General features: G+C 41.0%; 1 protein-coding gene across 2 annotated transcripts in view; it reads right to left on the bottom strand.

The window, feature by feature from the left end:
• The window catches only part of ECPAS (Ecm29 proteasome adaptor and scaffold), an 88,341-nt gene that overhangs the window by 54,774 nt on the left and 17,787 nt on the right, over positions 1–15,780 (bottom strand). For both annotated transcript variants that reach the window (XM_081317866.1, XM_081317867.1), the window contains exons 6-11: positions 15,404–15,553; positions 11,159–11,330; positions 5,957–6,096; positions 3,627–3,708; positions 750–869; positions 50–135 (exon numbers count right to left, since the gene is read on the bottom strand). In XM_081317866.1, the coding sequence (XP_081173992.1) occupies positions 50–135; positions 750–869; positions 3,627–3,708; positions 5,957–6,096; positions 11,159–11,330; positions 15,404–15,553 (750 nt within the window). The remainder of the gene's footprint in view (positions 1–49; positions 136–749; positions 870–3,626; positions 3,709–5,956; positions 6,097–11,158; positions 11,331–15,403; positions 15,554–15,780) is intronic.

Here is a 15,780-nt window from a genome sequence, read left to right on the forward strand (position 1 = left end):
ACATCTTAAAAAAAACCTTGTCAAGAAGTCATGACATAAAAATACTTACATTACACAAATATGATGCACAAATTGAAGAGACAAAGTTCTCAGTTTAGCATTGGCATTTGCACCAAAAAGCCCATCATAGACAACCTTGAAAAAATAACACAAATGAAAAAAAATCTCAGGAGAAATATTATTTCAAACAATGTTCCAAGTCTCATAATGAGGGTAATGTCAAAACTCTTCTGCATCTCAAATAAGTTTATTTTATTTTATTTAAAAAATAAATATTTTTTAAAAATATAAATAAGATCCTAAAGATACAACTAGTCCTTGCTTAGCTATCAAAATGGGACTGCCATTAAGCACCATGGCTGCTAAGTGGAAAATCACATGACCGCAATGGGGTTAGAGTGATAATTCCTATTTGGTTGTTAAGCAAATCACTCTGTGACTGCAATTTAGGACTTTAATTCTATGTTCTTTCTTAACACTGCTGGTCACAAGCCCATTGGAAAGCAATGCAAATGGCAATCATGTGACTGTAAGGATAAATGAGGATTGGTAGCAAAACTGGGGTGGGGTTTTTTTGCAGCTAACTTCATACATTAGTGCATAAAACAGTTGGCAAACAAGGTTTATCTCTGTGCATGAACTGCAGAACACTCACCCCTCCTGTAGGGAAATGGGTTACAAGCACATTGCTAAATACTGAATTCACTAAGAAATATAGTGCTATGAGACAGATTTTTTTTAAAAAGTACCTGAATATTTGCAGGAAATGTTTCTGCAGCTTGCCTGGAACGCAAAAGATGAGGGACAATCTTTAACTTCACCCGAGTACTGACAGGATCACGCTTCAGTTCTGGTTTCAGAACAGCTCCCTGTTTTAAACAAATGAATATTTCAAAACATAAAGTGACTAGAAAAAAACTAAATCACTCAGGAAAGCAATCACAGTGTATGTATCAAATCTTTATTATGGTCACTGACCAGGCTAACAATGTACATATATAATCACAATATTTGAAAGTACTGGAACTGTACAGTATAAGTTACCAAAAAATGAAAAAGTACTGAGATTAGTACAAAATAAGATATAACTTGGTGTACCCCGGAGGTTCCCAAATGTTCTTGGTTCAGACTGCCCCCCTAGCAGTTCCCAAACTGTGCACCATGGAACCAAGGAGACAGTTAAAACAGCTCCAGTTATTAGGCAGCAAAAGATGCCACGGCGTCCCTGTCAGTGCATCCAGTGGTGCCCCTACACTGCACCCAGTGGAGAACTACAAATGTCTTCGAAGAAAGCCAAGATCTGCTACCAATATGACAGGGCAATTATCCAAAATGAGAAACTCTACATCCAGGTTATCCAACACTTTTGATGCTTGGAAGCGTGAAGAAAGCATTTACCTGAAATGCCTTCAACGATCTGCATCTTTTCCAAGTGTTAGAATGACAGACGACCCTCATTATTGGTAGAGGTTCTGATCCAGCATAAAACTCAACAACAAGACCTGAAATAATGAGATGAGTTCCCCTTTTATGGGAACTGGAGGATTAGGTTCCAAAAGCCTATATAACCATTGTCTTCATCTGCACAATATAGCTGGATTTCTCTTTTTCATTGTTCATAGCTGGAACTTTGCACTTTGATATGGCCCAAGGGCTAATCAATAAAGATTTATTGTTATTGTTATTGTTCATTTATAAAAGATGCAAGTTAGCCCAGCTGCAAGGCTCCAAAAGCAGCTTCTTTGCAACAGCTAGCTTTTGAGCCACTCTCTCAGTGATTAATGGAGGGAACCGCCTTCTTTTAATATATGGCTTTTGGGACTCTTCTGCTTTGCATGGCTATTCAATAATCTTGCTGGAGGGCCCACCTTACTACATACTGTATCTCTGGATATTACTCTGCCTGCAGATGATTTGTACCTGGCTCTAATCTCTGCAAACAATCTGAAGGCAGCACTAATATCCGTTGGTGCAATATATTGCATTCAGCTCTCTGGAGGAAGTACTAATAGGCAGCAGGGTGATTGAGAGGTAAGCATAAGCTATATCTGTGGCAGAACTAACGTTCACCTGCAGTATTAAAATGCCCCTCCACTAAGATCATGAAAGAGTTGCATTGAGTCAGTATAAGCAATATGATACAAACAGGCCACCACCAGCTGAATATGTCACTCAAGGCCAGCTCCCATGACAAACCATGTACAGCCTAACCTAGGGCAATACAACCAAGCTGTATTGCACGTATACCACTGTAACACACACAAAAAAGGACCAAATATAGATGAAAACTTTTAGGCATGCACTGAGAACAGATAAAAAAGGGCTGCCTACAATATTTCAATTTTGTAGCAGAAGAGAAACGTTTTCAGTGGAAGTTATTGATACAGGGTAAGGATCTCGATCCATTTTGGAGCCAGTGGGCACATCAAGAATCCTCAAGAAATGTGGATGTCTAGCAAGAATGTGGTCAAGATAGTATAGCCTTTTCCATTGTAGCACTGAGGCAATAAAACTCTCAGAAACGTTAAGTTTCAAAAACCACTCATGGTATTCTTTTCTTCTGTTGGACCTTAGTTTGGACTCAAATTTTGTCTTTCTGGGTTAAGTATAAACTATTTTTATCCTGGTTTGTTTTAAGATGGAGGTTGTCCTCAGCTTATGATTGGTTGCTTGGCAACTGTTCAAAATCAGGCGGTGGACCTCCCGGGGAGGTACGTATGACCAGGGTTCAAAGTTCTAATGGTGAGGGCCCTCTTCCCCCCCCCACACCCCAAGTCCTATGCCTGCATTTTGGCCACTCAGCAATCAGCTTGCATTTATGATTGTTTGCAACCATTTAAAAAGATAGTAAAATAGCCACTTTATGACTGTCGCAACTTACAAACATAATGGAGGGGGATCCATTAGTTATAACTCAAGGACTATATACCTAGTTGCCTGGAATAAGGAACAGCAGCTCTTTTTTTTTCTAGAAAATATTTTTCTTCCTTTACCTCTAGGTTAACGAAAGAGCAGGATGAATGTGAATGTGAATAACTCTTAAAATGATATTCGCTACAACAGCAAATAATCCAGATCATACAATATGTAACACCAAACATTATAGGTGCTGGTGATGACCTATAAAGCCCTAAATGGCATGGGTCCGGATTATCTCAGGGAGCACCTGCTGCCAGCGTCAACTTCCCATCGTCCCATGCGCTCCCACAGAGAAGGCCTCCTCAGGGTCCCGCTGGTCAAGGAGTGCCGGCGGGTGATTCCCAGGGGGAGAGCATTCTCGGTGGGCGCGCCTGCCCTATGGAATCAGCTGCCGGTGGAACTCCGGATCACCCCCGACCTTCGTTCGTTTCGCCGGGACCTAAAAACCTGGCTCTTTGAGCTGGCCGGCCTGGACTGAGGGGTTTTTAAGGTTTTAAATTCAATTTTAAAGTGTTGGGGCTATTAATTTAATTGTATTTTAATCTGTATATTGTATCTTTTTTTAATTTGCCCTGTAAACCCCCTGAGTCCTTCGGGAAAAGGGCGGTATATAAATCAAATCAAATCAAATCAAATAAATAAAACGATAGATAAACTGCAAAAATAGAAAATGAGAAGGAACACAGATTTAGAGAAGCAATTCTTACCTCCTTAGTTTTTAGTGGTATATCCCCAAGGTAAACTTTGTACAGCTTGTTGATGATGGCGGGGTTATTCCAGTCAATTAAACTAAGGGAGAAAGGGAGGGAGGGAGGGAGGGAGAAGGAATTTACTAAAAAATCAAACTGATTGCCAAAATTCATTTTTTTTCTCTCCCATATTTTATATTTTCAATAACTGAGTCCCCCAAATGAAAACTTACTGGGTCTCACGTAAGAATGTTTGTGGAGATTCCCAATCGTCCAGGTTAGGGTTGTCCTAAAAGTACTTCTCCAAAAGGCAACTGACTTTCTTGGGGTTTTTTTTTCCCCGCCTTGACAATGTTCCACTTCTCCTCCAAGAAGTTCTTCGGAACTGAAGAAGCAGCTTCTTGGATGAGAAGCGAAACATTTCCAAAGAAAATGCCAAGAAAGTCCAGTTGCCTTTTGGAGAAGCACCTTTGGGACTCACTTGGCCACTTGCTTTTTGCTACCATCAGCTGTCCCCCACCACCCCAACCCTGCCTGCCATATCTGCACCACACACACACACACACACACACACACACACACACACACACACACCACTACTGTACCAGCTAGGACCTTGTTTCCCACCACTTTCTGTTGTGCCAGTGCAGCTTCCTTCTTTTGTGCCAATGCAAAAGAAGGATCTGGCTAAAATTGTTAGTTGCAAAGTCGTGTCCGACCCATCGCAACCCCATGGACCACGTTCCTCCAGGCCTTCCTATCCTCTACCATCTTCTGGAGTCCATTTAAGCTCACGCCTACTGCTTCAGTGACTCCATCCAGCCACCTCCTTCTCTGTCGTCCCCTTCCTCTACTGCCCTCAACCTTTCCCAGCATTAGGCTCTTCTCCAGTGAGTCCTTCCTTCTCATTAGATGGCCAAAGTATTTGAGTTTTAGCTTTAGGATCTGGCCTTCTAAAGAGCAGTCAGGTTTGATCTCCTCTAGGACTGACTGATTTGATCGCCTGGCAGTCCAAGAAACACGTAGGTGTCTTCTCCAGCGCCAGATGGCTAAAATTACGGCATGCAACTGGGGCTCTTTCTTTCTCAGGCCGGGCTTCTTTCACAAAATAACGACCCGGGATGCAGCACAAAAAGAGGCCCCGCCTGGCATGTGACTGGAAGCCCTGGCTGAAACAAAACTCAGAAGCCCTGACTGATGCCTTAAATGGAGGCCTTGGTCAGGGTACGAGTGAAGCTCTAGTCTAGCCTAGCCGAACTGGTGCAAAAGAAGGCAATGGGAAAGGAGGCTCCAGCTAGTACAAAGACTGGCATGCATTTCAGGAGATATTGGGGGATGGGGGGGGAACAGGCCTAGAAAACGGGAGCCCTGGGAGCAAACAACAGGCAGACTTGGCAGAACGTGGGGCCAAAATTTTAATCATGTGACTGCAGGGATGATACTGAAGTGGAAGGAACTTCAAGGGCCAGTCATAAACCCCTTCGTTCAGCACTGTCATAACTTCGGTTACTAAATGAATGGACACTAAGTGAGGACTACCTGCACTGGAATTAGCAGCAACTGCTGTTCAGTTGCTTCCCTTGAAAATAGCATGTGATTGGATCTCAGAATTAACTTTTTTTTTAAAAAAAATATCTGTAACCTTACAATGTTTTTGTTCTCACTTTATCTTTTAAAATCCATTTTTATTTTAATCGCCGTTACCAGGAAACAGTCCCGTACTCCTTATAAAGCACCACCGTTAGTTAACCAGGAATTTGCAGGAACTTCGTAATCTAGGTCTTTCAATAGCTTGTAACTTCCAATGATTTCATAAGAGACTAAGAACAGGGACATTTAAATTAATACTGTACCCGTTTGGAAGAGCACTTTTAAAATCATGACATATCCCATTCTGAAACCCTACCATGTGATTAAGTAAAATCACTACACTACTTAAAAGACTTTGCTTCATATAAAATGAAAAATTGTTAAAGATTAATATTCATGCAAACACTGGTCTTTTAAAGATTCCCCAAACTACTAGAAGCTACGTGGCCATATGCATGAAATCTGTCTAATGATAATAATTACCTGCTAAAAAGCAGGTGTTTTTTTTAATCAAACCTCAGGAAATACACTATTACCATTCATACTAATACATGGATGCCAATATTCTAGAATAAATGAAGTGCTGCTATCATTGTAGTCAAATGTAGAGATGTCTACATCTTATCAAATGCAAGTCCAAATGTATGCCATTCTGATAAAAAATAATTTTGCCTTAAACAAAACCAACCTTATTTTTTAAATTCATAACAAACCATCACTTTTGTTTTTTAAAAAATAGTTCCATTATAAACCATTACCTTTGCTTGCTTTTGAGTTCAAGATCTGCTGCAGTGGCTACACTGTGCCGTGTATCACTAGAGGCAATAACCAAATGTATGACAGCTTCAAGTTCAGGCACCTGCTCGGCTTCAATGAACTTTACAATACCCAATTTACACTGCCCAACAAAGAAAGAAAAAAAAAGTTCAGTACAATCACAGGCATTGTCTGTAAAAAGTGTACTTTTATTGTAATTATATAGAGTGGTAGAACTGGATAGAGAAATAACAAAAGGCTTTGCCTTACAGCAGAGACTGGGAAATTATGAGGCTCAATACATTACAAAAGGGCAATTCCCAACACCACCAGTCATTCTAAGCCAGGGGTCTTCAAACTTGGCCCTTTTATGACTTGTGGACTTCCATTACCAGAATTCCTCAGCCAGCCACCAGATGAAGAAATAATTTTTAAAAAAATACTGGAATGCGCAGAGATGGACAGATTGACTATGAGATTGAAAGAAAAAGAAGAAACAGAATATATATACACACACACACAAACATACATGTATATATACATGTATGTATATATACATGTATGTATGTATATACATGTATGTATGTATATACATGTATGTATGTACATGTATGTATGTATATACATGTGTGTGTGTGTGTGTGTGTGTATATATATATTCAAATGTTAACTATTTAGATTACCTTGCTAGGCCCCAAATATGGGGCAAATCTTTATTTCCTGTTTTCAGCCTATCTTGAAGGCCATCTAACAGGCTGTAGTCACACCGGACAGTTCATATATTTGTGTAAATTACTAACAAAGAATTAAGGGAGACAGATGCATTTCTGACTCTTTAGTCTTCATCAGTCAGACATACCCTTCTGACAGGGTATATATGCACAGATAGACTATGGACAGATAGACTATGAGACTGAAAGAAAAACAAGAAACAGAATAGTGTGTGTGTGTGTGTGTGTGTGTGTGTGTGTGTGTGTGTGTGTGTGTGTGTGTGTAAAAGGGCCCCCTTCATGGATTACTGGTGAAGGGGCTTGCGTAATTCAATGAAGCTATGAGCTATGCCGTGCAGGGCCACCCAAGACGGACAGGTCATAGCAGAGAGTTCTGACAAAACATGATCCACTGGAGAAGGAAATGGCAACCCACTCCAGTATCTTTGCCATGAAAACCCTATGGACAGTACCAAAAGGCAAAACGATATGACGCTGGAAGATGAGCCCCTCAGGTCGGAAGGTGTCCAATATGCTACTGGGGAAGAGCAGAGGGCTAGTACTAGTAGCGCCAGAAAGAATGAAGCGACTGGGCCAAAGCTGAAAGGATGCTCAGCTGTAGATGTATCTGGTGATGAAAGGAAAGTCCGATGCTGTAAAGATTTTTTCTCCATAGGAACTGGAATGTAAGATCCATGAATCAAGGAAAGCTGGATGTGGTCAAACAAGAGATGACATGACTGAACATCGACATCTTAGGAATCAGCGAACTAAAATGGACAACAATGGGTGAATTTAATTCAGATGACCATCAGGTATACTACTGCAGGCAAGAATCCCTCAGAAGAAATGGAGTAGCCTTCATAGTCAATAAAAGAGTAGGAAAAGCAATACGGGGATACAATCCTCAAAATGACAGAATGATCTCAGTTCGAATCCAAGGCAAACCATTCAATATCACAGTAGTCCAAGTCTATGCTCCAACCACCGGTGCTGAAGAGGATGAAATTGACCGGTTCTACGAAGCCCTACAGCACCTTATAGAACTAACACCAAAAAATGATGTCCTTATCATCATGGGGGATTGGAATGCTAAAGTAGGAAGCCAAAAGATAACCGGAATAACAGGCAAGTATGGCCTTGGAGTACAAAATGAAGCAGGGCACAGGCTGATAGAATTTTGTCAAGAGAAAACGATGGTCATAGCAAGCACTCTTTTCCAACAACCCAAGAGACGGCTCTACACATGGACATCACCAGACGGTCAACACAGAAATCAGATTGACTATATGTTCTGCAGCCAAAGATGGAGAAGCTCTATATAGTCAGTAAAAACAAGACCAGGAGCTGACTGTGGCTCAGACCATGAGGTTCTCATTGCAAAATTTAGGCTTAAACTGAAGAAAGTAGGGATAAGCACTAGGCCACTCAGGTATGAATTAAATCATATCCCTGTTGAATATACAGTAGAGGTGACAAATAGATTTAAGGAATTAGATCTGATAGACAGAGTGCCTGAACAACTATGGACAGAGGTTCGCAACATTGAACAAGAGGTAGCAACTAAAAGCATCCCAAAGAAAAAGAAATGCAAGAAAGCAAAATGGCTGTCTGAGGAAGCTTTGCAAATAGCTGAGGAAAGGAGGGAAGCGAAAGGCTAGGGAGAAAAAGAAAGATACGCCCAATTGAATGCAGAATTCCAGAGAATAGCTAGAAGAGATAAGAATGCCTTCTTAAATGAACAGTGCAAAGAAACAGAAGAAAACAATAGAATAGGGAGGACCAGAGATCTCTTCAAGAAAATTGGAGAGATGAAGGGAACGTTTCATGCAAAAATGGGCATGATAAAGGACCAAAATGGCAGGGACCTAACAGAGGCAGAAGAGATTAAGAAGAGGTGGCAAAATTACACAGAAGAACTATACAAAAATGAGCTTAACGTCCCTGATAACCACGATGAGGTGGTCACTGACTTCGAGCCAGATATACTAGAATGTGAAGTGGGCCTTAGAAAAACTGAGCAACAACAAAGCTAGTAGAGGTGACAGTATTCCAGCTGAGCTATTCAAAATCTTAAAAGACGATGCAATAAAAGTGCTACACTCAATTTGCCAGCAAATTTGGAAAACTCAACAGTGGCCACAGGATTGGAAAAGATCAGTTTACATTCCAATTCCAAAGAAAGGCAGCGCCAAAGAATGTTCAAACTATCGCACCATTGCACTCATTTCACATGCTAGTAAAGTTATGCTTAAAATCTTACAAGCTAGACTCCAGCAGTATGTGGATCGAGAACTACCAGAAGTACAGGCAGGATTTCGAAGAGGCAGAGGAACTAGAGATCAAATTGCCAACATACGCTGGATCATGGAGAAAGCTAGAGAGTTCCAGAAAAACATCTACTTCTGCTTCGTTGACTATGCTAAAGCCTTTGATTGTGTGGATCACAACAAACTGTGGAAAGTTCTTAAAGAGATGGGAGTACCAGACCATCTTATTTGTCTCTTGAGAAACCTATATGCGGGTCAAGAAGCAACAGTGAGAACTGGACATGGAACCATTGATTGGTTCAAAATTGGGAAAGGAGTCCAGCAAGGCTGTATACTGTCACCCTGCCTGTTTAACTTATATGCAGAGCACATCATGAGAAAGGCAAAGTTGGAATTAAGATTGCCGGGAGAAATACTAACAACCTAAGATATGCAGATGATACCACTCTAATGGCAGAAAGTGAAGAAGAACTAAAGAGCCTCTTGTTGCAGGTGAAGAAGGAGAGTGCAAACGTTGGGTTGAAACTTAACATTAAGAAAACCAAGATCATGGCATCTGGCCCTCTCAATTCCTGGCAAATAGATGGGGAAGAAATGGAGGTAGTAACAGATTTTATTTTCCTGGGCTCCAAGTTCACCGCAGATGGGGACTGCAGCCAAGAAATTAAAAGACGCTTGCTCCTGGGGAGGAAAGCCATGGCAAATCTAGACAGCACACTAAAAGCAGAGACATCACCCTGTCAACAAAAGTGCGTACAGTCAAGGCTATGGTCTTCCCAGTTGCAATGTATGGCAGTGAAAGTTGGACCATAAGAAAGGCTGAGCGCCAAAGAATTGAGGCCTTTGAACTATGGTGCTAGAGAAGACTCCTGCGAGTCCCTTGGACTGCAAGGCGATCAAACCGGTCAGTCCTAGAGGAGATCAACCCTGACTGCTCTTTAGAAGGCCAGATCCTGAAGCTAAAACTCAAATACTTTGGCCATCTAATGAGAAGGAAGGACTCAGTGGAGAAGAGCCTAATGCTGGGAAATGTTGAGGGCAAAAAAAAGGGGACGACAGAGAATGAGGTGGCTGGATGGAGTCACTGAAGCAGTAGGCGTGAGCCTAAATGGACGCCAGAAGATGGCAGAGGACAGGAAGGCCTGGAGGAACGTTGTCCATGGGGTCGTGATGGGTCGGACACGACTTCACAGCTAACAACAACAACAACAATAATAAAAGGGCCAAGTTTGAAGACCCCTAATCTAAGCAACAGAGAGCCATAATGCAAATTCTGATCCAACCATTTGTGAAAGGCCAGGAATTTCAGTCATTTAAAGCTAACGGTAAAGGTTTCCCCTGTCCCTATGTTGACTCTAGGGTGCTCATCTCCGTTTCTTAGCTGAGGGAATCAGCGTTGTTTGAAGACCCTTTCTCTGGTCACGTGCTGTACACCAATATACGACTACATATGCACAGAATGCCGTTACCTTCCCACCAAAGTTTAAAGAGATACCCTCCAAAATACCTCTCATCCCCACAAAAATACTACAGCTAATGTTAAATTTGGTGGTGGTGCTGTTCAAATGATCAGATGAGCAAACGTTTTACTTTTTTTTTCCTTTCACAGCAAAATCTATATGTGCTTGCCCAATGAGAATCAACAGCTGCTATTTTCCAACTGTTGCTTTGATAATTAACAATACAAGCAGTGTAGATTTCAGATGCGCCATCTAGTCACACAGAAAAGTCAAAATTCCAGTTCTCCCGGATTTCTCAATAATTTTAGACACCTCCTTCTAGGCCATCTGTTGGAACTGGCCACTGAGAAGGTCTGCTGCAGTGATTTTGGCTCTTCCTGTCAGATTATAACCAGAATAATAGTTTCAGGAAATTACTAGTCAACTCACAGGTAGATGACTCATAAACTTCCATAGGTTTCCATCTTGTCCCCATGCTGTTTCTCATGTACATAAAATTACATTGTTCAGTTTGGGGATGGAGTACCATTGGATGCTGATGCTAACTCAGGTTTTGCTGCTTTTTTTAAATTTTTTGTTTTGTATTCTGTATTTTGTTTACAGTTAACCGTCCAACCCAAGAAAGATGGGATATAACTTAATTATTACGCATGAAAAGAGCTAGGGACAAATAAAAGTCCACAAGATAAATTATGTTTGGCAGCTTATCATAATTAAGCTACTCCCACCCCCCCACCCACTGGGTATAATTTTTTGGCTTTTACCTGTTCCAGCTGCTCAGGTGTCCATGGACTGTCTCCAATCACCCGCTTAGCTGCATAAAAGCTCATTCCGGGAGGAGGCTGAGGGATCCCAGCTCCTCCAGAACTGCTTGATGAAGAGGAGCCCTGTCCCCCTGGAACAGTTTGGCGACTCTGGGATTCATTTAATACATATCTAGAAGAAGAGGAGGGAAAGCTTATAAAATTCTCTATTAGAAGGGGTGAGTTCTGCATAGCTTAAATCATGTCAGTCTGAAAAATCCAGCCACAATCCCAGTTATTGAAACAAAAATTGGACTTGAAAAAGCAGAATATTAAAATAAAAGAATTGTTTTTCTATCACATTAAAAAATACTATTTTATCCATTTTGGAGGTATTCTGGAGGCCTTATCCAAAGCTGTCAGGAACCATATATAGCTCTGACACCTTACAGAGCAGGGGTCTTCAAACCTGGGCCTTTTATGACTTGTGGACTTCAACTCCCATAATTCCTCAGCCAGCATGCCTGGCTGAGGAATTCTGGGAGTTGAAGTCCACAAGTGATAAAAGGGCCAAGTTTGAAGACCCCTGCCTTAGATTATACATTTCTAAAGTAAAAGAAAAAAAATGTAGAGAGCCATTTTGGTCTAGTGGGTAAAGGACTAGGCTAGAAAGCCAGAGACTGTAAGTTCTAGTCCTGCCTTAGCCATGAAATCCAGCTAGGTGACCTTGGGCCAGGCACTCTCTCACGCCAACTCATCTCACAGAGTTGCTCTTGTGGAGAAAATAGGAGGAAAAAGGTGTGTTGGATATGTTTGCCACCCTGAGTTATTTGAAAAAAATAATAAAGGTGGGCCATAACGTAATATAACAAAACATAACCATTTTAAAAATCATATGAATAATCACATTAGTTAATCAGGAAACACGTGTACAATAGAATCCATTTCCAAAGACAGATAAAAAGCATCTAGACAGAATAGGTTTCAATTGAGACTGTTAATTTGATCAGTATTAATTTCTGTCAGTTAAATTTGTGGGCCTTCATGCAAAGCAAACTGATAAAAAAAATTCTGCTCACTCCTAAGATTTGAGGACGTTTACAAGACTGCTGGACCATTTGTACACTAATGAAGTACTTGCAAAGATTTTAATTTTTGTTTTAGTTTATGCACGTGACTGGTCAGGCATGAGATTTAACTGCATTTAAGCAATTGTGTATTTTACCACCTTTTAGGACAGATTCCTCTTAAGCAGCAGTCCCATTTAACTTCTGGAGACTCCTGCTGTACCTTATTGCAGGCACAGTCCTCAAGAACTGGATGTTTAGCAACTGCTCCAAGTTACAACACATTTCCCCAAAACTATTTACAATCTGTTTTCTAAACTGTGATGGCCACACACATGCTTGTGATAACATGATCACATTTTAGGAGCATGGTAACCGGCTTGCATTTACAGCCGTTTGCAGCCACAGTCATGTGAAGGCGATTTCTGGTGGATTTTGCCAGTTAATAGAATAACAGAGTTGGAAGGGACCCAACTATCTGTTCAAGCAAGAAACCCTATCCCATTTCAGACAAATGGTTGTCCAATCTCTTTTTAAAATTCTCCAGGGTTGGAGCATCCATAACTTCTGGAGGCAAGTCGTTTCACTCATTAATTGTTCCAACTGCAGCACACAGCTGGCTCATATTTAAGTAACTGTCCACTAGGATTTCAAGATCCCTCTTGCAGTTACTACTATTGAGCCAGGTACCACTTTTTCTATTCCTGTGCATTTGTTTTTCTTGTCTAAATGTAGAACTTTACTTTTCTCATCACTGAATTTCATTTTGTTAGATTGGGCCCAATATTCAAGTCTGTATCTTGAGCCTATCTTCTGAAGTATTGACTATTCCTGTAAGCTTGGTGTCGTCTGCAAATTTGATGAGTTCCCCTTCTACCTCCTCGTCTAAATCACTGAAGATATCGAAGACAGAACCTTGGGATTCCCCACTCCTTCCATGTAGATTCAGTTCCATTAAGGACTACATGTTGAATGCGGTTGGTCAGCCAGCTACGAATCGATCTGGTGGTGATACATTTTTTTATCTTATCGAGCAGTAGGTTGCAGTCTACTTTACCAAATGCCTTACTGAAGTCCTAGTAAATCATATCCACAGCATTTCGCTGATCCGCTTTTATCATTTTGTTAAGGAATGCAATAAGAGTTGTCTGGCATGATCTGTTTTGACAAACCCATATTGGCTTCTGGTTATGACTTTGTTTGCTTCTAAGTGTTAGCAAATTCATTGCTTGATTATCTTTTCCAGAATCTTCCCAGGTATTGATGTCAGACTGATACATCTGTAGTTTTGTGGATCCATTTTTCCCCTCCTTTTTTGAAGATGGGAATTATATCAGCCCTTTTCCAGTCTCCTGACAGTTCCCTGGTGTTCCAGGATCTTTGAAAAATACGGTTCAGTGGTTCTGAGATCATGTCTGCCAATTCCTTCAGAACTTTGGGGTGTAATCTGGTCCTCGTGATTTGAACTCAACTAGAGTAGACAGGTGTTCTGTTATCATTTTCCTGCTTTTTTGACTTGCATTTATTATCTGCATTTAAACAGGTTTTTTTTAATATGTTGCGCTGGTTTTTTTCCTTTTGTGTAAAAACATGCAAAAAATGAGTTAAGCAGTTCTGCTTTCTCCCTGCTGCTTGTCACTTTCTTGCCATTTTCTCCCATTAATGGACCAATCATTTCCTTGCCTTTTTTCTTGTTTTCTTACATGTTGAAAGAGGCTTTTTTTTCTTATTTTTGACTTTTGTTGAAAGCTTTAGTTTATTTGGGGCCTTAGCTTTCCTGACTTCATCTTTGCAGGTTCGGGCTATTTGCTGGCATCCTGCCTCGGTTGTGTGGTTTTTGACATTTATTTCTCATTTCTGGCAAAAAAACACCCATTGAGTATAATGGACTTGTTTAAGAATTGTGTCATTCGCTTAATGACCATGGCTTTGGTTAACTGCCACTTAACGACTTATGATCAGAGGCTGATTCCGAGGAGGAAGAGTTAGAGCTGGGACCATCTGATAGGGAAGGCATGCCGGGGCTGAGGACAATGCTGTCCCAGGCCCCACAGGCATTGGGGGAGGTGGTTGACCAGACGGAGACCTGCATGCCTGCACAAACACAGGGGAGGATCAGCTAATGAGTAGCAGTGGTGCTGATAGGCAACCAATCTCCTCTTAACGAGGAACAGCTGCCTGCTCCACTGATCCAAGGGCAAGGAGAATGGAACCTAGGTAAGCACAGAGAAGAGCTGCAAGGCTACTTGGGAGGAGGTCACCCCCACTCCTCACAAGAAACACCTGGAGAGGAGTAATTTAAGGAGAAGCCATGGGGAGTTAGTCTTTGCCAGAAACAATTGTTTGGTTTGGTTTACACTATTACTGGTGCCTGTTGCTGTTTGCCTTGCCTCGCTTGGAAGATTGCTCTTCACATTTTGTTTTGGACCTCGCCCTTCTCTGGTGGCTACGTGTGGCGTGTGCTTCACTGGGGCTTCTTTTCTGGGACCTGTTTCTTGTCCAGACTGCCCTGGACTTGTACCTGGGCTCTGCCTGGTAGATTGGACTTGGAACCCTGGACCTTGCCCTGTGAGCATGCTCCTACTCTGTGGACTTTCTTGATACTACAGGGGCTGTTGTTTGGGGGATTGAGGGTGGCTGCCTTCAAGGTAGTGTGAGGGTGGAGCCTTCAAGGTAGTGTGAGGGTGGAGGGTCATTGGCTGGAACTTTCTTTAAGAGAAATGAAGAACTCTTTAGAGGCCTTCCCTTGCATTGACCACCTGGCTCATAACAATTTCTGGGTTTAATTATTAAGTCAAGGACTATCTATAAATGGCTTGTCCATCATGTCAATCACAGTAATTTTGCGTTACACAAGCTTTCCCTCAATGAAGGATGAGAAAGTAAGCCAAAACCAAACAAACCACATTAGAATTTAATGTGATATGTGAATCCTGCTTAAAAGCTAACAAATATCTGGGTAAGAAACTCAATGCTTCTAGCAATTTCCCTGTGATTATAGTACCTTTAGTACCTGCGCTCACTCACCTGCCTATGGAATTTTAAATGATCTGAGGCAAAAATATGATTTTCATTAAAAACAATAAAAACAAAATACCACCTAGAGAATGGCAGAATATCACTTTAAAAATGAGAGTCTTCCCTCTCTCTTACTAATCCTAGTAGTACCTGTCACCTGATAAACTTCATCATTACTTACCCATAAGGCATAAGGAGAACATCCAACATAAAATCCAACAGCAGTTGTACAGTCTTTGGTTTTTCAGCAAGATTAAATGGAGAAGCTGCTTTCAGAGGTTCAACGGGATATTTCATGTTAAAAAGTGTTGGTATTAGAAGATGCATTAGGCTGCAAAACAATTGTATATATTGCAATTATGTGTAAGAATCTGTCTAAAATTCATAAACGTTTTCATTTATTGCTATTTGCATTTTTAAAAGATTTAATTGGGAATTGCAGACAAGAAAGACAATCTAACTTCATGGTTTTCATGAAACCACTCTCTTTTCTTTGCACTGAGATAAGTTAGACTGGATCTTTAAATGTAAAGTTGGTTGGATCCAAAAATTAAGATT

The sequence above is a fragment of the Vipera berus genome (genome assembly GCF_964194415.1).
Source record: "Vipera berus genome assembly, chromosome: 2".
Taxonomy (NCBI): domain Eukaryota; kingdom Metazoa; phylum Chordata; class Lepidosauria; order Squamata; family Viperidae; genus Vipera; species Vipera berus.